Here is a 26563-nt window from a genome sequence, read left to right on the forward strand (position 1 = left end):
AAGCGAGATGGTAGAACAGAAAAAGAATTGTAGTTCAACATTGGTGAAACTTATGGGTGTTTGGAAAAATTTGTAGATTATATTTTTTTTTTCAATTTTTGCAAAATAAATTCAAATTACATTTTCTTCTTTTTAAAAATTTGTGACAATTGTTATACCGCACAAAAGATATTTGAGTTCTTTCTGCTTCTATCCATGATTGTGCTTTTTCCCCTATAGAGGTGCAGTACTTGCAGGTGCAGTGAAAAAAAAAACAAATAGTTCGGGCTGCAGCAGATCAATATTCATAATCTCACATTGTGTTTGTAGTTTGATTACATGACACATCCAACCCCCCACCCTCCAAAAAAGAAAAAAAATGAAATAAAAATTAAAACTTAATTTAAAAAAAGTTTGACACTAAGAATATTGTAACAAACACAATGATTACGTTTTTCCAAATTAAGTTCACTAGTTACCTATATGTTTCTTGTTACCTTCATTTGTTATCACTTGAAGCAATTTATCAGGTTGATCCAATAATTCTGTAGTGTTGTGATAATGCTTAATTTTAAAAAGGTAGCTACATAGTCCAACTTGGTGTTAAAAAAGAAAACCAATTTTGTTCATTATTTTATTTGAATAACAAAATGAAATTCTACACAGAACATAAAGCAATAAACAATACAAAATCTACAAAAATGATACATTGATGCTTTCTTTTGTTCAACAGACAATGTACAATACAAACAGATGCAATACTATGACTTTTCATCATCTATTTTTGGCACTTGACCACAAGATGCTATTGCGTGAAATGTGTGAATTAAGTACCAAACCCATTTACTTGAAATATGCAGAAGCCCAGAAAATTTCTCACAAGTGTTGCCTGTTTTCATGATGTCATTTCAACATTTATGCATCTGTGAAAACACTACTCATTGCCGACTTCAGCGCTAGTCAGCGTTAAATGTACTTTACTGTGCGCTATAGTTGCAAATGTTTGAACGCCATCGTTGCAGGTTACTTTAAAATATTACAACAAATAAAATTTCTGAACGTTCTGTGTTTGTGTACAGCAGGGACATGAAAGTGCACATTCAACATGTCAGATTTGCACAAAAACATTAAAGACATTGCACAGTAATGCTGCATATACCATATGGAGAAAGATTTTACACCAACGTTCAGGATGATGACCGCCGACTTTGACAGGTTTTCTGAGAAATATCGCATCATCCAAACACCTGCAACCGTTCAAATCTCAGAGTTCTGGGTTTTTGTTTTTTTTTTGTAAACAGACAGAAAATCAGCTGCCTACATATTAGTGGATGATTAAAGCGTGATGCATAACAGTATTTGTGGTCGTCTCCTTGTAACGTTTCGAGCATAAATGAGCGAATACACAGTACAACTTTCATATGTTTGCCAAGTAGAATAGAAATTCGAACACAATCCAATAAATTATACTTAAATTTTTTTTCCAAAGGGACTCTTCCTTTGTGACAAATTACAATGTTAACGAAAAGTAAAAGAATATACAAGTACACACTATATATTCATATATCTAACTGTTTTGCTTACACAATTGTTAAAAAATAAAAGAATCACAGCTCCATTTATATGCATGTCAGATTCATATATTCATCAATATGTCAACGTGTGAGTGTGCATGAGCTATAAAAAGTCACTTTCAAAATAAAAGACAGCCACTTTGAAAACGCTCCTCTTCGATCAGTCAGATTTGGTGCAATGTAACATTTTGCCCAAGTGTACTTTTTTTTTTTAAAGTCTTCCCTTCTGAAAATTCTTCATTGATTTTAAAAAGTATCATTTATCTTGTGTCTACACACACTTCATTTCATCCAATGTTAACACAGAGATCGAATGCAATACTTTATCACACAAGCCAAGTCGTTTAGATTCACTTCCACTGCGCACAGACAAAAAACAAACAAAAACAAAGCCAACTTGGGGTTTGGCTCAATTCTGAAGAAATCGCACAATCCTTGTGTACACGTCAATTTATCCTCGCTGACAATCTTCTCACACACAGAACTCTGATTCAGTGTTGAAAAAGTCTTTCAGGGGACTCAAGTCCTTTGAACTTATATTTGTACCTTACGAGTCCCTCATGAACTGTTGCGTTCCATCAGGCGGAGAGGCGCACGTGTGAAGAACTACGTCCACTGAGGGTTTTTGTTATTCATAGTATGTAGCCAATATGTTGACATTTATATATGTGTGTGTGCACGTGCCTCTACCGCTGTAAAGATCAAACATCAACCATCTCAGAAGGGGCCAGCAGGGAGAGATTTGAAAAACGAGTCAAATGATTCAAAGAAGAAATGTCCATCCAGGGGTTTACTGGCCAGCACTGCTGGGATCACACTGAAGCAGCCGAACGATAGAAGGGTCGTTTTTCGCTCCCTCAACAAACTCCTCCAGAGACAGTTTACCTGAGAGACAGACAGAGAACGCCCAAAGGACATTACGTCACAGTCTTTGATAGCTTAACTCGCTTTTCTTGACAGCAAAACCAAGACAGTTTGACAAAGAAAGACAGAGCATGTGGAATTCTTACCGTCTCGATTTGTGTCCATCTGCCTGAAGATCTTGTCTGTGCGTTTCTCTGGAGTGGACTCGTCCTCGGGCATTTTCATCACCGACGACACCATCTTGTAAATAGCCTGGAAGAGTGAAGCAGAGACAGGAAGTGGAAACAGAAGTAGCTTTGTGTCATTTCAGTGAATCGAGTTACTTTTCAGGGAATCAGCGAAAAAAAAAAAAGCCTGTAAATCATCTGTTGGGAGGAAGACATTTTATTTTATTTTGGCTCTCCTGGCAGATCTGAGTGCCTCACGAAAACCAGGAACTATTTCATGCCCAAAAAATCTTCTTAGATTTGAAAATGACAGAAATGCGTGCTACCGTTTTAGTATTCTGACAGTGAATCCTGCACGACAAGAGCTCAAAGACGATAAAACATTTGCACCTGTTTGAAATGACTAAACCCCCCAAACAGGCTCCTTTTAATCTACAGGAATAAACACAGAATGTGGCAGAAGCAGATGCTGCCATCAATAAAATCTACTATGTCAGTGTTGTTGCGTCATTCAGCATAGTTCTCATTTCCAGTCTTCCAATCCTACACAACGTTTTAATGAGATACTTCAAATCTAATGACGTCCTCCATCATTTCTCCTGCTGTGTGACAGTTAATCCAACGGGTGCTGATAAGGAAGTCCTTTCTGTTTCGGCATGGAGAAGCTCCCAGAAGGTATGGGGGTATTGGCCACTTAAGACATTTTGGAACTTTCAGCATCATTAAATAAAGAAACTAAGCCAAAATAAACAAACACACATGGACCAAAGCCTACTCAAGAGGAGGAGTTGGTCACTCAGTCTGTTTTACAAAGACGTCCATTTAGAGAAGTCAATGAAAACAGCATGACCCTCATATCTATAAGTGTATCTGACCACAACTATAACAACACAAGTGTGAACCACTTGGGGTTTGGTGCCCAGTAAAATAAAGAGCCTGTGGGCTGCTTGCTGAAAGGCAACACTGGAAATACAGAGGAAATGAATGGAGGTTTTTTTTTGGGGGGGGCTTTTAAAAACAGCACAGCTGCTGGATGTCACGCCTAGTCAATGTAAGGATCAGAGGCGGACCGCTCACTTCCAGAAATAAATCACAGTCAACTCTTAAGAGTCGTCTGCAGACCTTAGAGGAACTGCTGGGTTTCTAAAATTACACAGTGGTTGGTTTTCTTGCTGTTGGCAGTCAAATGACGCAGAACACAGATGGTTTAGTGACGTCGAACGTGACGTGGCTCCCTTAGAGGAATGTTGCTTCGCTGCTGGAAGAGTTTAAAGACCAGGAAACGTGGTGATACCATAATGACATGTCACGGCTCTGGAAAAGCTGAGGGCTATATAAAGCAGCAAAAACAAACCAAAAAAAAAGTGAACAGAATAAAGTACAAAAACTATTTGGACTCACCGTTACAATCTCAAGCATCTCTGCCTTGCTAATGTAGCCATTCCCGTCCAAGTCATACATACTGAAAGCCCACTTCAACTTCTGGTCCAGCCGACCACGTGAAGTCACACTCAGGGCAATAATGAACTCTCTGAAGTCTATAGTCCCATCTCCGTTGGCATCAAATGTACGAAAGACGTGTTCGGCAAACTTGGAGGCATCGCCATACGGGAAGAAGTTGGCATAGATCTTCTTGAACTCTTCCATGGAGAGTGCGCCACTGGGGCAGTCTCGCAGGAAGCCCTTATACCACTCTGAGATTTCGTGCTCGGTGAAGTCTGTGTTCTCCACCAGGTCCTGCATGACCTCAGTTCGGAGCTTGCTGTTCTGTTTGCCCATGGTTGCTGCTTTTGTTGAGGCTGTGGTACCTTAGACAGCTGAGAGAAAGAAAGAAACGCCAAGATAGTAATTCGTTAAAAATAAACAAGTCCAACTTTTTGCTTTATGTTTGCCTCAACTGAACTTTACGGTGTCATTTTCAAAACCACAAGTGTACAAGTCACACCAACAACTATGTTCTGTCATGTTCTAACGAATATCTTCCAAGCTAACAGTCATACTGGCACTAAAGGAATGCACAAGATCGCACTACACATGCTTAATGTCTTTTTAAGCTCCATGTGATAACCAATTATGGACCTTTATCACAGAGACAATGGTGGGCACAGTTAACCAAAAAGTTAGCTTCGATAAACGCTAATCAGCTAACTGAAAGGTTGGCTTTTATAGCAATAAACCTTTAAACTGAAAAAAAAAAAAAAAATTTAGCAGAAGCTACAGCTAACCGCTAACTTTTAGTATTGACTCCAGTACACTATCAGCTACTGACAAGCCAGTTTTGAGTTTAAGCACCGCCGACGCTTCTGAGCAGAATCAAAGGCGATCACAAACCCAACACAACCAATGAGTCAGAGGTTCTGTCTTTGTGTGCCCTGCCCAGTTGATTACGACCAAAGAGCTGTCAAAAAAAAAAAAAAAAAAGTTTACAATCTCCATATGCATGCTGAAATTGCCTGCATTATTTATTTATTCATTTTATAATCACCATTCTGTGTTCTGAACTCTGCCAATATAGTCACTGTTGTCAGACTGAAGGTTTTCCTCCAAGGTTTAGTCTCCCTCATTGTGGTCTAAATAAGGCTCAAAACCATAAGGCTGTGTCGCCCAGTTTCTTGAAAATCACCTACAGACTGGACTTCCAAAAAAAAAGAAAAAAAAAAAAAAAAAACAGCTCGAGCTTACAACTGATTTGGGCTTGAATCAGCAGGTCTCGCTCTTGTGATGACGTAGAAACAACATGGCCATGGCTGAGGGTTGAATTAGAGTGCAGGCTTCAGACACCTGCTGTTTATCCTTCACCAGCACTTAACTTATTCAGGATTTTTCAAAAGCAACATTTCATCATTTTTAGTGATTTGTGCACATTTTTTGGTTTCAGCTACACTTTAAATTTGTCTCATTAATACCTGCAAATGCACAGAGGGTGATCTACAAATATTCTTTGATTTGCACAACTTCTGCTCTTGTCAAAAGCTCATATATGCACACACGCAAAGCCTCCTGCAGACGTCGTTAAAAATATTATTTTTGACTGATTATCAGAGGAGCTTTATTGAACATGTAAAAATTGTGTGTAAGACAATAGGATCTTAATAATTAAACAAATGCAAATGTAAAGAAGAGCACGATGCTCATACAGCCGATGGTATTTTAGCATTGAGTTGTATTTTTAATGTTTGCTACAGTTTACTTTAGATTTTTGCCCTCCATCAGAATCCATTACAGTTGAAATCACATGATGAATATGACCTCAACTTTAATTTGGCAAAAATACATCTAAATCAGGAGAACATTGTTTTAATTTCTGCACTTTTTAAACTCTGTGGTAGGGGTCAAAAGTGCCGAAACTGGAAAACGTTTTGTAATTTCAAGTTGCCAATGTGGATGCAAATATCCTTCAAATTAAAAGCTGATACAGACAGAACTGTGGAACTAAAAGCAATGCCAGTACGCTGGCCAGTGTGAGAAAAATAAGCACAGAGATGAAGAGAACATTCATTCTGTCTCCCATCCCAATGCACCTGCGCTGCTAGACCACCAAATGTTTTCACAGTGCAGAACTACCACACATGCACAACCACACCACGCTGCTGCAAACCCAAATGTGCGCAGTTTTTGTGAGTGCACATCTGCAGATGCAGCTCCCACTTCCTACAGGAACTCTAATCTAATGCTAATCTCTTCACACAGAAAACTGCATGCACCAAATTAATAGTCAAGACAGCTTGTTGCTCTAGTTTCGATAAGGTATTCTTTAGCAATCTGTCTCTTACAGATAAACTAGTTTTTCTGAAATCAAAGTCGTAGGTAAATACAAGAAAGTATTAAGATGGTAAACAAAAAGCCCAATCTGACTTGCAGCATGCAGGATGTTTTTCATATCAAATATGATGCAATTATCCTGCAACTTCAACAGCAATCGCTCATATGTGACAAATAAGCAGTTACAGAAAAGGAAGGCATAACACGCAACAGCTCACATGGTTCATCAGCAAACTCTGCAGCTAACGCCGAGCTGTCCAGGCTCAAGACGAGAGAGAAGCCGTCCTAAGTTTAGCAAAGGCTAATGAGCGAAAGTCTTAAAGGTCAGATCAAGTCTTATCAAAGCAACGTCAAGGACAAGTATCAGCCAGCCCTCTGTTTCCAGTTAATCCATCAATCCATTAACTTCCACTTAACTGTCGGGGGTCGCGGAGTGCACTGCAATTATCCCAGAATACACTGGGCTTGGAGATAGTGAACACCCTAGGCAGCAGTTCACTGCAGAGCCTTAGATAAATGTAAATCACCAAATGTTACTCCAAACCTAGGCATGTACCCTGTAACATGCAGATACATTAATGAGTCTACCCCCTTCAAGAATGTTACGGTGAGAACTCAAAACCAATGAATGCTATATTATTTTGCAATATATGCATATACTGAGGACAAACTGGTTGAAATCGGGTGAACTCAGACACACCAGATCAATCCAAAATGCAGCTTTGTTTTGCCTGTGCAACATCCCTCAGGCCAAGTATGATGGGAAATTTGAAGCAAGTGTGGGAGTCAGTGACAGAGACACCATTCCTGCACAGAAATGCATCGTCAGAAAAGTAAACTTGTTTTCTGATTAACCGCAGTTAAAACTCAAAAATCCGCACAACCCTGCAAAAAGGATTTTGCATGAATGTAGGAGGCACGTCTTCCTTCTCTTTCTGGCTCTCTCAACATGTCGTTTTCAAGTTGTACATAGCTTGAAATGAGCTTGTTTGCCAGTTAGCTTTATTTCCAAAGTTTAGAACAAGTGACTAAATTTAGGCCAAGCCCTCGCAATTTACCATTACGGACCCCTAAGGGACTCCACGTTTCACATTTTTTGTGATTATCTACTGCTTGTAAATGTACTTTCCCCATTCCCAATAAGAATTTACTTTGTTAGATGTGCTGCCTACAAGGTACTCAATAATCCATTATGATTGGCTGAATTCTTTGACCCTCAGTGGATTGTACTGTTCCTGCTGATAACATACATACAACAAAAAGCAGGGAGTCATGGAAAAAGAAAAATCGTACAGCAACAAAACAGAAATTCAATTAGCCTTTCAGCCATCTAAGTAAGGCTACAAAAAATAAACCTGCGAGGGAATTTGTAGAATTGGAATTAAAATGCCAACCTTGTTAATTTTGTTAGCTGCTCTTTGCAAAACTCGCCCCATACACTCACACACCATAAACCACCACCTATAAGCCTTTAAATTAACTCAAAGTAAGTAACGGGTTCGAGAAAAGTCCAATGAATTTCCAGCTGTTATAATTTCCTTTAATTGTAGTGCGAATAGCAGATTAACACCCGTTTGCACAGTCAGTGCTGTGTAGGTTTGGTCCCCTGTGAACAGCTGATGGACTAAACAGAAACATGCTTTTATGAATAAGAACAGAGCAAACGCTTTGAGAGACGGATATTGGATGTGCTGCAACAGCATGAGTTTATCAATCAATAAGAACCTAATGTGGGGACATTAATAACATCTGCTAATAGAAACTGTATGTTTGTCTTTATCAGGCTTTAAACACCACAGACAGATATTTTTAAGCAGCTGACCTCACAACTAAAGTGCTATTTGTGTAATTTGTCTGACCAACTCATCAAGACAGAAGCTGCTTTACAGCATCACACAGGGGAGGAGCAGAAATGTGACATTAAAACAACTGTGTGTAGATTTTAATGTTTCAGGTTGCAGAATGCATTATGGCGGCACTGTTTATGATTTTGTTTTCTGTGTCCTGGTAACAGGGATTCATGATCCTTTGTTTGTGATTAGTGATATGCATGATCCTCCATTTCATAAAAATGAGGGTTCCCAAGCTTGTTAGCCTGCACTAGCAACCAGTAGACGGTGCACAAGGAAACAACTACTGATTCCACTTTTTTCCCCCCCCAAGTCCAGTATGTCCCTGTGGGGCTACTGTATCAATATGGCGACCTCCATGGGGGTGGGGGTCCGCGCCGATGTAGCCATTAGGAGCTCATTCAAAATAGAGCACCAGAAAATAGTCCTTTTCTTTGTGCCTATCAAAGGAATCGATGAGAACATTTAACAAATTCTTCTTGCAACACATTCAACATTTCATCAAGTATGCTCCCCCCAGTCCAATGATCTTTATGTGAGCCAAAATTTCACACTCTGGATCCATCTTCCACCTGACATGTAGGGATCAGTGCAAGTGTCAGTCTTATTACCAATCAATGTAGCTGTTATTTTTACAAGCTGTGCACATAATCTTTAAACTGTAAGTTTACTTGTGCACATTTGTGTATTCATGTTGGGCATGAAATGAGCTGTGGTCAGGCACCATATTGAGGCATAAACCCCAAAAATCTGGTCTAAATTTGAATGCAGTTTGTGTTATTTATGTAGAGCAATGGTCAGGTACACATCAATACTGAATTAAAACCAACAGTTAAAATAAAAGGAAACATGGATTAAAAAAATAAAAATTACAAAACTATGCCTTATTTTGCACTCAAATTATACGACCTATAATAGCAAAGTGAAGTTTCACTTATGCTGTGAACTATAGTTTATCAAGACAGAGTCCTCTCTTTTTGGGGTGATGGTGCATTTTAAAAGAAGGTGGGACAACAGGTCCAAGCCAACAACTCTCGCCATTTCTAGCACTTACAGGCTCAGAGATCATTGCTAAGAGAGTCTTACCAGCAGTGCAGTGATGGCTTTGGTACAAAAAACAGCTTTGACAAATGGATAGGCCACATGGTTGAGGCAAATTCTATGAACGGCTGCACTGCACAAGTGAGAGGACGCCTGGCAGAGCTGTGATAATCAGGGTTCAGCCTGTCCATGTGTTAACAAGGTGAGATCATACTGTCGCTTTCAGTTCCTAATGGTAATCACCACACACACACACACACACACACACACACACACACACACACACACACACACACACACACACACACACACACACACACACACACACACAAGCACCAGAGTTCAACTGAAGCTCCACTGGCACATACCTACTAATATGAATTTGACTCAGGTCTGGGAAACCAATGTATACAATTCATCTCATCTGCAATAACCATTTTTTTTTCATCCAAAAAGGTGTTTATCTCCATGAAACGCAGTATCAAATCTAAGACAAACACATTCAACATCTTAGCAGCAAGCATTCAGAGTCGTGTCGAAATACAACTGCAGAGACAACATTTTTTAAACTTTTTCCAACAGTGGAGTCATCGACTCATTCGTTCATCACTGGATAAATACAAGGTGCTCTGCACAGCGCTCATCCAAGAACATCCTGTTGCTCACTTACACAACAAACAGAAGTATCCATTTATATCCCGCAGGTAAGTCTTAAGAGTCCTGCAGATTATCCTCGAGCAAAGAGGGCACTTCAGCACTGAGGTAAGAGAGGTGAAGGCAGAGTGAGTTAAACACAGCTGATCTGTAACCAGGTTGCAGAGCTGTGGGTGATCATTCATAAGCATAACAGGCAAGCAGTTATAAGACCCACAAGGTGATAAGCACCTTCACTTCGAAAATAAATGTGTTTCATCAGTCATCTATGATCTGGAAACCGTTACTGTCACAGCAAATTAACCAAGTGCAGACTAGACTGGTTCCGTCAAGGGCAACTTTGAGCAAATGCAAATAGCATTTTGACTTTGCATTTAGGATGCAACAGACAAACGACTCTGAAGACTACATCGCAATGACTTATTCCGTCATAATTATATAATTAATCCCCACTTCTGTTCATTATTCAAAATTAAAACATTTTTCCTGACACTATTGTATTATGTCATCTGTGCTGTCAGATATTCTCAATAAACTTGGCTTGAGGGACATTTCTGTCAGATAACCGTCACTTGGTTTGGTTGGACACAAACAAACCATCAAATGTGACATAGTGGCTCCTCCAAAAACTAAGCACGTTTCTCCATTACTCTGTAAACTAGGAATTTCAAGTTTAAGCATCACTGCAGCAAACATTTTAACATAATCTTATTTACAGTAGTGTTCAGAATAACAGTAGTGCTATGTGACTAAAAAGATTAATCCAGGTTTTGAGTATATTTCTTATTGTTACATGGGAAACAAGGTACCAGTAGATTTAGTAGATTCTCACAAATCCAACAAGACCAAGCATTCATGATATGCACACTCTCAAGGCTATGAAATTGGGCTATTAGTAAAAAAAAAATAGAAAAGGGGGTGTGCACAATAATAGTAGTGTGGCATTCAGTCAGTGAGTTTGTCAATTTTGTGGAACAAACAGGTGTGAATCAGGTGCCCCCTATTTAAGGATGAAGCCAGCACCTGTTGAACATGCTTTTCTCTTTGAAAGCCTGCGGAAAATGGGACGTTCAAGACATTGTTCAGAAGAACAGCGTAGTTTGATTAAAAAGTTGATTGGAGAGAGGGAAACCTTATACGCAGGTGCAAAAAATTATAGGCTGTTCATCTACAATGATCTCCAATGCTTTAAAATGGACCAAAAAAAAAAAAGAGACACGTGGAAGAAAATGGAAAACAATAATCAAAATGGATAGAAGAATAACCAGAATGGCAAAGGCTCACCCACTGATCAGCTCCAGGATGATCAAAGACAGTCTGGAGTTACCTGTAAGTGCTGTGATAGTTAGAAGATGCCTGTGTGAAGTTAATTTATTTGCAAGAATCCCCCACAAAGTCCTTCTGTTAAATAAAAGACATGTGCAGAAGAGGTTACAATTTGCCAAAGAACACATCAACTGGCCTAAAGAGAAATGGAGGAATATTTTGTGGACTGATGAGAGTAAAATTGTTCTTTTTGGGTCCAAGGGCCGCAGACAGTTTGTGAGACGACCCCCAAACTCTGAATTCAAGCCACAGTTCACAGCGAAGACAGTGACGCATGGTGGTGCAAGCATCATGATATGGGCATGTTTCTCCTACTATGGTGTTGGGCCTATATATCGCATATCAGGTATCATGGATCAGTTTGGATATGTCAAAATGCTTGAAGAGGTCATGTTGCCTTATGCTGAAGAGGACATGCCCTTGAAATTGGTGTTTCAACAAGACAGTGACCCCAAGCACACTAGTAACCAAGCAAAATCTTGGTTCCAATCCAACAAAATTAATGCCTCGCAGATGTGAAGAAATCATGAAAACTGTGGTTATACAACTAAATACTACTTTAGTGATTCATAGGATTGCTAAAAAAGCAGTGAACATAATAGTTTTGAGTTTGTAGCGTCAACAGCAGATGATACTATTACTGTGAACACCCCCTTTTCCAATTTTTGTTACTAATAGCCCAATTTCATAGCCTTAAGAGTGTGCATATCATGAATGCTTGGTCTTGTTGGATTTGTGAGAATCTACTGGTACCTTGTTTCCTATGTAACAATAAGAAATATACTCAAAACCTGGATTAATCTTTTTAGTCACATAGCACTACTAGTGCAGCAGATAAACAATCGTGCAAATGGTGATACAAGCACCAAAGTTGGCACAAATACTCTTTAGACATTACTCTTTTGAACAAACCGACTGGCCACTTGAATTTTCACTTGGGGGCCAGGTAGGGGTCAATTGAAGAATTACACAGGGGTCAAAATTAAAAATGCTCAAATCATTTTGAAAACTACACCACTTTATTTGTCTGATCATATAGATTCCAAAAAGGTGTAGTTTGGACTATCTATGACTGAATGATCAGGAGTTATGGGGTAAAAACAGCAAAAATGGTGACAACGGTCAGTTTCAGTTTGTACAGGGGTCAAAAGTTAAAGTTCCTCCAATTTTGGTAAAAAGTCATGCAAATTATTGGTTGAGCTAATAGGATTAATAAATGGAATAGTTTGATTGTGTTGAATGTTTGGTCTCCAAAATAAAGGTCAAACAATGTCAATGTCCATTGGATTCACTGACATGTGACATATGTTACCCTATAACATGATAACTAAGCATGATACATGGTCCAAACTATTCCTTTTTAAAACCCTGTTAACCCAAGTAATAATTTGCATCATGTTTTACCAAAATTGGAGCAGCTTTAACTTTTTACCCCTGTACAAACTGACACTGACCTTTGTCACCATTTTTGCTGTTTTTACCCCATAACATTCAGTCATAGATAGTCCAAACTATACCTTTTTGGAATCTTTACGATCAGACAACTAATGTGGTGTAGCTTTCAATATGATTTGAGCATTTTCAATTTTGACCCCTGTGTAATTCTTCAATTGACCCCTACCTGGCCGTCTATTGAAAATTCAAGTGGCCAGTCGGTTTGTTCAAAAGAGTAATGTCTAAGGAGTATTTGTGCCAACTTTGGTGCTTGTATCACCATTTGCACGATTTTCCTCTAAATATGCTTTTAGCTGCTGCACTATACTATTATTCTGAACACTACTGTATGAAGTAGCTGCAACACATGTTCAGCTCTTGGATGTCAAAGTGATGGAGCAGCTCATATTTCAAAAAGTGAGGGAAATGTTGGACCGCAGTCAGCCCGCAGCAGCTGGCAGGTGTCGCTTCATAACCTTCTTGTGTCTTTCAAACCATCTTAAGTGTTGATTTATTTTGCTGGAAACCAGACACCACAGCATTGCAAGAACTCCTTGCAAATGTCACCTTAAAAGTGTGATCATATATATATATATATATATATATATATATATATATATATATATATATATATATATATATATATATATATATATATATATATATATATATATATATATATATATATATATATATATAGTTTCTCGGTATTCAAATAAAGGATTCACAATCTTACACTGCCAATATGATCAAAATTTAGCACGTATGGTAACAATTAAGGATTCTGACCAATATGGGTTAAAATACTGCAACAAAAATTCCATGACACACATGTTGTGTGGTGATGTCATAGATGGCATGGCAGGGTTTCTGAGACTCATAAGACAAACTTATTCAGCATCATGGAACAGAAGAAATGAAGTCTACCATCAATTGTGACTGACAGTGTTTCGAGATCCTATTAGAAGACCTCGGGATAAAATCTGGACATATTCCATGCAGCTGTTCTGCTGGATATATCCTGGACACGAATACTACGTCAGTTCTAAGTACACTCAACAAAAATATAAATGCAACACTTTTGGTTTTGCTCCCATTTTGTATGAGATGAACTCAAAGATCTAAAACTTCTTCCACATACACAATATCACCATTTCCCTCAAATATTGTTCACAAACCAGTCTAAATCTATGATAGTGAGCACTTCTCCTTTGCTGAGATAATCCATCCCACCTCACAGGTGTGCCATATCAAGATGCTGATTAGACACCATGATTAGTGCACAGGTGTGCCTTAGACTGTCCACAATAAAAGGCCACTCTGAAAGGTGCAGTTTTATCACACAGCACAATGCCACAGATGTTGCAAGATTTGAGGGAGCGTGCAATTGGCATGCTGACAGCAGGAATGTCAACCAGAGCTGTTGCTCGTGTATTGAATGTTCATTTCTCTACCATAAGCCGTCTCCAAGGGCGTTTCAAAGAATTTGGCAGTACATCCAACCAGCCTCACAACCGCAGACCACGTGTAACCACACCAGCCCAGGACCTCCACATCCAGCATGTTCACCTCCAAGATCATCTGAGACCAGCCACTCGGACAGCTGCTGAAACAATCGGTTTGCATAACCAAAGAATTTCTGCACAAACTGTCAGAAACCGTCTCAGGGAAGCTCATCTGCATGCTCGTCGTCCTCATCGGGGTCTCGACCTGACTCCAGTTCGTCGTCGTAACTGACTTGAATGGGCAAATGCTCACATTTGCTGGCATTTGGCACGTTGGAGAGGTGTTCTCTTCACGGATGATGCGAAGGAGATGTGTTGCACTGCATGAGGCAAATGGTGGTCCCACCAGATACTGACTGGTATCCCCCCCCCAATAAAACAAAACTGCACCTTTCAGAGTGGCCTTTTATTGTGGGCAGTCTAAGGCACACCTGTGCACTAATCATGGTGTCTAATCAGCATCTTGATATGGCACACCTGTGAGGTGGGATGGATTATCTCAGCAAAGGAGAAGTGCTCACTAGCACAGATTTCGACTGGTTTGTGAACAATATTTGAGGGAAATGGTGATATTGTGTATGTGGAAAAAGTTTTAGACCTTTGAGTTCATCTCATACAAAATGGGAGCAAAACCAAAAGTGTTGCGTTTATATTTTTGTTGAGTATACTAACATTTTAGCTTGGTTTGCCAAAATTAGTCAATGAGGTGACTAACACTATCACACTATTATGTGTAATGCTTTAGGGCTCCTTATGTTGTGATCTGGCACCGTGTAAATATGAGTAAATTGAATTAGATGCATTTTTCATACTTGGAAGTTGAAAATGCCAAGTTTTTAATCAAATGCAACAGAAATTTCATACTGTGTGTGTGTGTGTGCACATGAGCTTCCCTTTCATGGCCTCTGCAAGATTTCACTGAGCAAACTCACCATAATTTGCCATGGAATCGCCTCAAAATAAATACTTTGCCAGCAACAAAAATAACTGTAATTTTGCAATACACCACAAAAATAAAAAGGTACTTTTATTTACAAATACTGTTTCAGCATAAGAAAAAAAAAAAAAAAATCAATGCTGTGCTACAATAAATCTTATTACATCTGATGCGAGGACACGAGAACAACAAGCACATGAAAGCGATCTGAGCCATTACTTCAAAAACCACTGAAAGTTGCATCTCCTGCTGAAGGCTGTTCTGTGTCAGAAAACAAATTAAGGAAAAATAACTAAATAAAATTTAAGTGCAACTTTACGCAAACATTTGCACATCAAACATACAAACTCAAATCTTATCCATCAGTTTCTAACTTTTTACGAGTTCTAAATTTGTAAAATGTCTCCACACACCACATACGTAACCTTCAAGATGGCCTTTAATCGTCTTGTAGCTACAACACATTTGTGATCACAAGTCTAATCTGCAGCAGGTTTTAAATAACCACTAAGGAGCTGTACAACATGAGATAACTTTGGCAGCACACATACTCCCATTACAAGTAACGTGACAAGTGTCTCCTTGAATATCGGACTGCAACCCAACCTTCCTATGATACTGAGTTTAAGGTCAGTGCTGGTCCACTGTTGATAAAACACTGCATCTTCCTCAGAAAGTTAGCCTCACATAAAAATGGTTTTGATATCTACAGTGCATCTGGAAATAATTCACAATGCTTCACTTTTTCCACATTTTGTTATGTTACAGCCTGATTCAAAAATGGATGAAATAATTTCTTTTCCTCAAAATTCTACGCACAATACCCCATAATGACAATGTGAAAAAACGTTTGTGAATTTATTAAAAATAAAAAAATTAAACAAATCATATGTACATAAGTATTCACAGCCTTTGCCATGAAGCGCAAAACTGAGCCCAGGTGCATCCTGTTTCTACAGCTAAATTGAAGTTCACTTGGGGTAAATTCAGTTGATTGACATGAATTGGAAAAGCACACACCTGTCTACATATAAAGTCTCACAGTTGACAGTGCATGTCAGAGTACAAATCAAGGATGAATTCAAAGGAATTGTCTGTAGACCTCAAACAGGACTGTCTTGAGGCAGAACTCTGGGGAAGGGTATAGAAACATTTCTGCTGCTTTGAAGGTCCCAATGAGCACAGTGGCCTCCATCATCTGTAAATGTAAGCAGTTTAGATCCACCAGGACTCTTCCTATAGCTGGCGGCCCGTCCAAACTGAGTAATCGGGGAGAAGGGCCTTAATCAGGGAGATGGCCAAAAACCTGATGGTCACTGTCAGAGCTCCAGTATTCCTCCGTGGAGAGAGGAGAACCTTCCAGTTGGACAACCACTGCTGCAGCAATCCACCAGTCAGGCCTGTATGGTACAGTGACCAGATGGAAGCCACTCCTTAGTAAAAGGCACATGGCAGCCCACCTGGAGTTTGCCAAAAGGCACCTGAAGGACTCTCAGACCACGAGAAACAAAATTCTCTGGTCTGATGAGACAAAGATTGAACTCTCTGGGGTGAATACGAGGCGTCATGTTTGGAGGAAACGAGGCATTGTCCCTACAGTGAATAGTGGTGGTGGCAGTATCATGCTGTGGGGACATTTTTCAGCAGAAGGATCTGGGAGACTAGTCAGGATTGAGGGAAAGATGAATGCAGCAATGTACAGAAACATCCTGGATGAAAACCTGCTCCAGAGCGCTCTTGACCTCAGACTGGGGCAACAGTTCATCTTTCAGCAGGACAATGACCCCAAGCACACAGCCAAGATATTAAAGGAGTGGCTTCAGGACAACTCTGTGAATGTTCTTGAGTGGCCCAGCCAGAGACCAGACCTGAATCCGATTGAACATCTCTGTAGAAATCTGAACATGGCTGTGCACTGACGCTCCCGATCCAACCTGATGGAGCTTGAGATGCTGCAAAGAGGAATGGGCAAGGTGCACCAAGCTTCTGGGATCATATTCAAGAAGACCCGAAACTGTAATTGCTGCCAACGGTCTATCAACAAAGTACTGAGCAAAGGGTGCAAATACTTATGTACATGTGTTTTCTTAGTTTTTTTAATAAATTTGCAAAACTAAATTAAAAAAACACTTTTTTCATGTCGTCATTATAGGGTGTTGTGAATCGAATTTTGAAGGAAAAAAAATAATTTACTCAATTTTGGAATAAGGCTGTAACATAAATTCTGGAAATAGTGAAGTGCTGTGTATACTTTATAGATGCACTGTATATACACAAAATGTAAATGAGGAAAGAGAATGCATATCTAACAACTGCAAATCTAAATGAAAAAAAATGTAACTAGTGCTGTGAATGCCATTTTTGTGCTCTTAACATTTATTTCAATCGTGCATTAGCTTTGCAGTATATTGATTTATAAATAAAAATAAATAAATAAATAAGTGAAAAATCACCTTCGCTATTCAATGACCTTTTGCCAGAAACCGACATGTGGTCCTGAGAGGTCCATTTTCAACATAACGCACCAAAATTAATATACCCAACCCAATGTCAACAACTCCTTCCTTGCTGGCTCATTTCAAGTAATTCCCCCACACGTGTTCGCATCATTCGCTCTGTGCTGCCACATGAAAGTGCCAAAGGTGAAAAGCGGGTTTTAGTATCAGGAAAAGACCAATTAGTAGTTGGGCTGGTTGCATTGCTCATTGCACCTCAATGAAAACAGGGTGCACCATCAAACCAACAGGTGCACAGCAAACAATCCACCTATGCCATCCTCTGACAATTCATCATAATCAAAGCATTACAGATACCAGTCATTTCTATGGGCAAAATCATCATTTAAAATAAAGTTTGTGCTGCAACAGAGCTGCCACTATAACACAATATCTTCCATTTCTGAATCTGTGTTTTCTGTCAAAGATGCCTCACAGACAAAACCTAAGCGGAATTCCAATTTTATATGCTGTTCCCATAAGAGTGGCTCACATTTTTCTTCCTTGCCAAATGTTTATCAACCGTCCCTTGGAGAAATCTGAGATAGCAACATAATCAAAATGCTGCACACATTTGCCTCAGACGTCAGTTGGAGAGCTGTGTGCGTCGAGGCGTTCTATAAACGTGCAATCAGGACAGAGAAGCCATTATAAGTAGGCACTTGACAACAATGTGCAAGTAACAACATTCTCAAGAAGGCAGGCAGAGCTAAAAAAAAAAAAAAAAAAGGACTCTGGATTGGGCAGAGACACATCACCATTCACACACTCGCACCAAACTGCCACTGATTGCATGAGGCAAGCGCTGTCTGCGCTGCAGTAAACACCTCTTTGTAAAAAAGCGCGTGAGCTGTCTCGTGGAACCAGTTTACGCCCATATCTGCAAGTTACATCCGATGCACAGGATCATATTCTTGAATATTTCACTATATGCTATTTCAGGGTATCATACTCTTCTGTATTTCACTAATCTTCTCATGCTTTCTCTTCAAAGGTTTAATTTGATTCAAAAGAACACAGAAGGCACAGACGAGCCTAAGTACAGAGGACGCAGCCAATGTGGTCAGTCTAGCCCAAAAACAAGCACTCAAAACACCCACGCCAACAGAAATAGATTCTAGTGCTCAAATTTAGCGCATATTCGTAAGTATTCAGCAGCTTGAAATGTTTGTAAGGATGTTTTGACACTAAGGGGTCTATTATCTCAACTCCACCCATGTGGCAGCACGGCCGCAGTGCTTTTAGAGGAGAAGGCGGCGCTGCAGCTCGACAGCACGCACAGTTTGTGTAAAAAAATCTCCTGGAAAATAATTCTGATCATTTATTTTACCATTGATAAGTCACTGTTTTTAAAAGTCTGCAATGTTGTTTTCTCCATTTACTCTACATAAAAGAGCCTCAGTCTTTTCCCTTGTGTGCTCAGTATAAATTTTTCATGCAGGCCAATTTACGAGGTCTAATTTAAACCTGCACTCTTGTCACAGTTGCATTTGTTTGAGGGCAACATTAGAATTTCAACCATGACATCCTACATTAACCTAATGCCATTCTATTACTAATGGTAATCAACAAAATGTGCACATAGGACCAAACAGCAATGCTCGAACCCAGTTTTTTTTTCTTTGTTTTTTTTTTAAAAACCCAACCCAGAAGTGCAATTCTTTGACTGGCTGTTTGAAGCTGGTTCCAATCCAGAGCACATTCCCATAGAAATCATTTTTTAAAATGTCCAAATTCAAAGCAGAAATAAACATGCTACAGCCTGGTACAAAAAGCGGTTTTGGTCTATACAGTTTTCTCCTCCATGACAACTGCACAGGGGATGATTTTTTCTAACTTCTTAGTGTAATACGTTTTAATCCGCAGAGTTCTGTATTAGTCATGGGCGTGGTTGCTTTGAGTGACAGCGGCTGAGCCCAGTGACTCCACCTCTTGTAGCCTTGGACAATAAGTCAGAGTCCACTCGATGTGGAGCCACTCGCTGTTGTGTCTGTCTGCTTGGAGTATTTTATTACAAACACCTGGAATAATCTGCTTTGTGCGGTGAAATGCATGAATGGGGAAATACATGGCTCATAACTTTTACTGTCCATGCTAAAGGAAACCATTAGGAGAACCACTGAGCATTCCCCAAAAATATGATTTGATAAACACCCTAACAGGGGTTAGCTGGTGCTTCAGACTCGGAGAGGGGGGCGTGCTCAGGCTTATTTTTTGTCACATACTGAGCCACCCATGCTCCAAATCTTTATGTATATTATGAGCTCATTATAAGTCCGTGAGGGTGAGAAAGTCAACGGGTGATGTTACGCAGGATTTGTCCAGTATATACACACAGTCTGTGCGTAGGACTCTCACCAAGATTTTCAAATTCCAGGGACACTAGGCAATTTCATTATCCTGTGAAATCAACACCAGTGTGGTCTAAAAGATTGGAATGCTGAGACTGTTACTCTAAAGCATGGGTCTTAAAATGGTGCCAGAAAGGGCCCCAGAGTGGAACATCCCATTCCCAACAATCACATCAGCAGGTGATATCATTCAAATTCCTCTTCTCTACTCAAACTGTGCGAGTCAGTGAAATCATACAATTTTCCCCTCTTTAGTAAGTCAAGATAATTTTAGAAATTTTTATATTGAGATGAAGCCCGATTTACTATTTGTAATTAAAATGGCATAAACAAATTAAGATGTGTGAAATACCAAGGGGCCAAATACTTTTGGAGGGCACTGTATAGGGCTTGTCTGTTTTATGTCACTTGACACATTTGGTTTTGAACTGCCGATTGGATAAAGCAAGGAATGTGATGTTACTTTGACTTTTGGGAACAGACATTATCTGTGATACTGTTTAGCAGAGGTGGGATGAAGTCACCATCAAGTCACTCTCAAGTCATGAAACAGCAAGTCCCAAGTCAAGTCTCAAGTCATAATAACCACCAATTGTCTGCAAGTTGACTTGGGACTTGAAGATTGATGACTTGACAGTGACTTCGTCCCACCTCTGCTGTTTAGGCTAGACAACTGTTCACTTAATCATGTCACCTTATTCTGCAAAAAAAACATTACTACAACACTGAATGGATGACAGCATATATTACAAAACATTCATTATCAGTAAATTTATCTAGTGCTGAAAGGCTTAACCTCATGATGATTTGGTGCTTTGATTTGTTTTGCAATACTATGTAGAAGAGTTACACAATGCAGAATTTTGATAAAGCAAAATGTGGCATTTGATGTCATATTTTCTTTATCAGTGTGCCAACATAAAGCCAAATGTGAAAAGTCCAAAAATTCCTATTCCGTCAAAAATTAAAGTTTTTTTTTTTTAAGACAAGCAGCGGTGGGCTTGGTAGCCAGCAGACCTAGGATACAGAAATTAAGGAAACTGACAAACAAGCTCACTTAGTTCAAACACATGTAACCTCAAAACCACACATATTTTGTAAGAGAAAGTGAGTGAGACTAAGAGTGTCAACTGGTGACCATGTAATTTGAGTTTTAGAATGTTCAGCAATTTTCATAGTTGTACTGTTACTGACCAATTAACACAAAAAGATAATTTCATCACCTAAAAGAAATTATGTATTTTTTTAAAATGTTAAAATTGGTCACGTATTATACTTCAAAATATTTGATAAATAGCAGCTATTATTGCACATTATGGGCAGCTGACTATTTTTGTTTTATTACCAAGTTACATTGCCCTTTCAGAAAAGAAATAAATAAATAAAATTTACTCTGAGTGATCCAGCATATAACACAAAACCCAAACTGGCACTCACTATCACCTGACAAAGTTTGGTCTGGATTGTGGATTTCTGGACATTTAGTGAAGCAGATAATAGAATATTTACAGAGGAATTTTTCAAATGATGAAACAAGCACCAAATTTGATGCAAATACTCAGACATTACTCTTTTGTAAAAGCACATTAGCCACCTAAATTTTCAATAGGCAGCCAGGTAGGGGTCAATTGAAGAATTACACATGGGTCAAAATTTGCAAATGCTCCAAACATGTTGAAATCTATACTACATTATTTGTCTGATCACAGAGATTCCAAAAAGGTATAGTTTGGACTATCTGTGACTGAAAGTTACGGAGTTATGGGGTAAAAACAGTAAGAAAGGTGACAGAAGTCAATTTCAGTTTGTACAGGTATCAAAAGTTAAAGTTGCTCCAAATTTGGTAAAAAGTGATGCAAATTATTGGTTGTGCTAGTAGGATTAATAAATGGAATAGTTTTTACTGTGTTGACTGTTTGGTCTCCAAAGTAAAGGTCAAATAAGGTCAACATCCATTGGATTCTATGACATGTGACATATGTTACCCTGTAACATGATAACTCAGCATGACACATGGTGCACACTATGTATTTATTTCACTCTTCTAAATGAGACTATACAAATAATATCATTAGTTATAATCTTTATTGACATGTTCAAACATAAAGGTGCACATACAACATGTGCAAGTGCCACTAATCAAATGGTACCGAGTTCATATTTCAGTGATGTTTAAAGTACAGATTTCTAAAAAAAATAATAATAATTTGATTATTTTTTACAGCAATTTAAATCAGCTGATTTAAATCATACCACCCTGAGTGGATGCTCCAATTTTATGCCTGTTTGTCTTAGAGTTTTCAGTCAGAAACCAAGTGCCATAAACCAATGACAAATTGTGCATAGCAGAGATGACCAATGATCTGTGAAAATGATATGAAAAAGAATTCAGAAACCAAAAAAGCTGGAAAAAAAACAAAAAAAAAAAACACCTGACAACACCACAAAAAAAAAAAAAAAAAAAAAAAAACTTCAAGTGCATGAACTAAATACATGCTCCTGATATTTGATCACATCTAATTTAGCTTATGAAAAGAAATGCGGTGATCTAGTTACGTCTGCCAAGGATGTAATAAAACCATCGGTGTTTATTTATTTGTCTGTCTAACTTTTAGCAGGATTACTTCAAAAACACAACACAGATTTTTACAAAACTTTCACCACAGATTGATATTAGACCAGGTAAGGCTCCATTAAATTTTGGAGGTGATCCGGATCAAGATTTCACTTTATATAGGCTTTGAAGGATTGCATCAAAACTACTTCACAGATTCTCAACAAATTTGCACCACACAGATATTAAGCCATGGAAGACGCCACTGAATTTTGGAGGTGATCCAGCTCTGGATGCTGGATCAGGATTTCAATTTGTATGCGTCAGTTTGGTAGATTTGGAGGATTATATCATAACTACTGAATGGATTTTCACAACACATTGGTGTTAGGGCTCCATTAAATTTTGGATGTGATCTGGATCCAGATTCTGTATCAGGATTTCTCTTTGTAGACTTTTAAGGATTACGTCAAAACTACTTCATGGATAAGATATCATGATGTAAAACCAAGATCATGAAGACACTATTTTGTTTCTGCTTTTTTATTAAATATCACATTGCAACATCTTGAGCAGTCAGACCATTCTGGATCAGTACGCAATTATTGTATTGTGGAACCAAACGGTCCCCCCCAAAAATCGGTCCACCCTGCCTTCACTGCGCATCCGTCATTAGCCGCGGTTCACGGATTATCACCTCGTTTCTACTTCAAACTGCACTCCAGTCATCATCTAGCTCAGTGACAGATCACACCTGTTCCTAATTTTTTGTGACAGCAGGGTATTGTTTTCAGTGGCGTGTCTGTGTCTGTGGACATAACTCTAAATCAGTTGGATGGATTTCCTTCAAAAGTGGTGGGAATATTATTTGGATAGATATCTGAAGGTGATTAGAGTTATGTCCACAGACAGACACGCCACTGAAAACAATACCCTGCTGTCATGAAAAATTAGAACAGGTGTGATTTCCACACAGAAATGTACTCAAATAATGAAAATAGTATCACAGGCCTGATTATTTTGTAGGTTTACAGCCTGATGATTCCACAAAGACAACAAAGAGGAGATAATCATCCATGAATAATAAATTCATCAACATAATGTTCTTGTAAACAAAATAAAAAAGGGATCATTCACTCACACAACTAAATTTGATCAAAAGTGACCCATCTGGACTTTTGAGGCTTTGCAAAGTGTCTGATTCATTTTAAGATGGATGGAGGCAGAGAAGCCTTTGCATGTGTCCTTAACAAACGTGCGTTTGTGTGAAGTTTGGGAGGCGGTAAGAATGTTGCTGAGTCAACAGATAGGATCAGTTCTCAGTCTACTTTAAGACCATTAAGAAAAAGCTGCCTGGAACACTCGAAGAAGCTCTGTGGCTTGGACTTCCCCTAATCATCTTAGACGACGCGTGGCTCCCAATATGTCTGACAATAGCTGCATGAGGCTGCAGCAGTGCATGGATCGCATCGTCATCATGCAATATTTGGAAATAAACTCAGAAGCTTTCTGTTGTTATTTTTGTTCTGCATCAAAATAAATACTTTTTTAAAAGTAGAAATATGAGTTAAGTAGTTGTGCAAATAACAATGAAGCTGCAAAGTCACTTTGTCAATTTTTTTTTCAAAACTCAGCAAACAAGTAGGCGAGAACACATTACAGCATTTTTCCTTTATCAGCATCTGCTTCAAAACCTACCTGTAAATATTCCAGGATGAACGCAGTCATCCCCACAGATTTGTTAAAACGGCCTCACTTCTAACAGGACTTTGACCTTGAAAATGTTTTCCAAGGTAAAATTTTGTGGAATTGGAAACTAGTGTTGGCAGAGGTCAGCATCTACAAGTGCGGTGATCTAGTTACGTCCGCCAAGGATGTAATAAAATCATTGGTGTTTATTTATTTGTCTGTATAACTTTTAGCAGGATTACTTCAAAAACACAACACAGATTTTTACAAAACTTTCACCACAGATTGATATTAGACCAGGTAAGGCTCCATTAAATTTTGGAGGTGATCCGGATCAAGATTTCACTTTATATAGGCTTTTAAGGATTGCATCAAAACTACTTCACAGATTCTCAACAAATTTGCACCACACAGATATTAAGCCATGGAAGACGCCACTGAATTTTGGAGGTGATCCAGATCTGGATGCTGGATCAGGATTTCAATTTGTATGCGTCAGTTTGGCAGATTTGGAGGATTATATCATAACTACTGAACGGATTTTCACAACACATTGGTGTTAGGGCTCCATTAAATTTTGGATGTGATCTGGATCCAGATTCTGTATCAGGATTTCTCTTTGTAGACTTTAAGGATTACGTCAAAACTACTTCATGGATAAGATATCATGATGTAAAACCAAGATCATGAAGACACTATTTTGTTTCTGCTTTTTTATTAAATATCACATTGCAACATCTTGAGCAGTCAGACCATTCTGGATCAGTATGCAAGTATTGTATTGTGGAACCAAACGGTCCCCCCCTAAAAATCAGTCAGCCCTGCCTTCACTGCGTATCCATCATTAGCCGCGGTTGATGGATTATCACCTTGTTTCTGCTTCAAACTGCACTCCAGTCATCATCTAGCTCAGTGACATATCTGAAGCTTTTGTACAACAATCATTTCCAAATAAATTCAGCATTATTTCATCATAAAAGATGGAGGAAGTGATCAGAGAACCGCACCGTTCACTGTGCGTCGGTCATTTCAAAGCATCACGGAGTATTGCCTCGTTTCTACTTAAAACAGCCTCGTTTCGGCTCAAAACTGACTTTGGAATGATTTAAGAGGTTTTACCTTGTCATCTGATAAGGTAAAACCATTTAAAAGTTTTACCTTGTCATTTGATAGAGCAGGGGTGGTGGCCAAGTGGTTAATGTGCTTGGTTTCAGTTCAGAAGGTTCCGGGTTCAAATCCCACCCCTGCCACATTTCTCCATGTAATGTGGAGTTGCGTCAGGAAGGGCATCCGGCATAAACCTGTGCCAAGTCCCCGAAGGGACTTACTTACCTTGTCATCTGATGGTTAAAAATCCCATGAATCCATTTGATCGCTTTGGGTGAAGAGACTCTGTCTTAGACGAGCGGCTGAACTCAGAAATGACGCATGCACAGTGGAGGCAGGGAGACCAATTTTTAGGTGTTGGGGGGGGGCATTCAGTCGGCAACACCAGGTCACCATGTGAATCACATCTGTTGTTTTGAGTCCTCATCAACCCTTGACGGGTGTTCAGAAATCTCAGCTTGCTCTTGTTTAGTAAATGTAGTTATTGGGGTTGAGTACATCTCCCTGATTCAGTTAACATGCATCAGAATAGAGATGTTGCACATGGTTCAAAATTAATTAAATAGCCAAAGTCATTTTTATCTATAATTAGTACTGTTTCTGATTTCCTATGTGAATCATGTTGTCTTTTACTTAATTTATTTAGTGAATACCACAACGTAAATAAGTGCTGTATTATCCTCAGCAGACTGGAATGATTGTGTTTTATGTAGATTTAGTGTTGCTTCATGCCCCGAAAAACAATGTTTTTTTTTAAGACATTGTTTTCTAGACCATTAATCAAACTTAACACCTATAATGATTTAATTCTGATGGATTTAAGCTTCTTTAAAAAAAAAAAAAAAAAAAAAAAAACAGCCTCCTTGACTCAAGGTGTTTAACTGTTTGTTTGTTGAAACATAACGAGCTGCTTTTCTCTGATGTTTAGGACAAAAGAGTCCACACGATCAGAGGTGCAGGTTAAATCCTCTTCTCGGCTTTTTAAAACATTCTGCTGTCTGTCACTTTGTGCCGACATGATGCTTCATGCGGAAACCACTCAAAACACACAAACTCGCCTCTCACCTGGACAAGAAGCCGACAAACTACCACAGCTTACCTCGGCTTTTTCAACTCGCTCTGGAGGCCTGCTCAAAGTCTCTTTAATAGTCCATCACCTCGCGTCGACTGTGAAGTTTCAGAGACAGGCAACAGGTAGCAGGAGCAGGTTTTCAGCGAGCTGCTCTGAGTCCAAACTCCGGCAGGATGTTTCCTCCTGAAGCTGCACAGCACGT

General features: G+C 39.0%; 1 protein-coding gene across 5 annotated transcripts; it reads right to left on the reverse strand.

The window, feature by feature from the left end:
• Positions 1-601: 601 nt before the first annotated feature.
• ncaldb (neurocalcin delta b) lies at positions 602-26563 on the reverse strand. 5 transcript variants are annotated; one of them, XM_034160304.1, is made up of 4 exons: positions 26389-26563; positions 3986-4398; positions 2564-2669; positions 602-2438 (listed from the first exon to the last, which is right to left on the reverse strand). In XM_034160304.1, exons 2-4 carry the CDS (start codon positions 4361-4363, stop codon positions 2344-2346), a joined length of 579 nt encoding a protein of 192 aa, XP_034016195.1. In that variant the 5' UTR covers positions 4364-4398; positions 26389-26563; the 3' UTR covers positions 602-2343. The 5 variants fall into 5 exon arrangements, with proteins under 5 accessions (XP_034016195.1, XP_034016197.1, XP_034016196.1 ...); XM_034160306.1 differs by having other exon boundaries at positions 3986-4401; XM_034160305.1 differs by having other exon boundaries at positions 26355-26563.

Source organism: Thalassophryne amazonica, chromosome 20, assembly GCF_902500255.1.
Source record: "Thalassophryne amazonica chromosome 20, fThaAma1.1, whole genome shotgun sequence".
NCBI lineage: Eukaryota > Metazoa > Chordata > Actinopteri > Batrachoidiformes > Batrachoididae > Thalassophryne > Thalassophryne amazonica.

What these genes read in the sequence shown, in the direction of transcription:
- ncaldb (XM_034160304.1), bottom strand. Translation starts at nt 4,363, where the DNA reads ATGGGCAAACAGAACAGCAAGCTCCGAACTGAGGTCATGCAGGACCTG. An exon ending in AGATGCTTGAGATTGTAACG is followed by an intron (nt 2,670 to 3,985) that starts GTGAGTCCAAAT and finishes TCACTCTTCCAG; the next exon opens with GCTATTTACAAGATGGTGTC. An exon ending in GATGGACACAAATCGAGACG is followed by an intron (nt 2,439 to 2,563) that starts GTAAGAATTCCA and finishes TCTGTCTCTCAG; the next exon opens with GTAAACTGTCTCTGGAGGAG.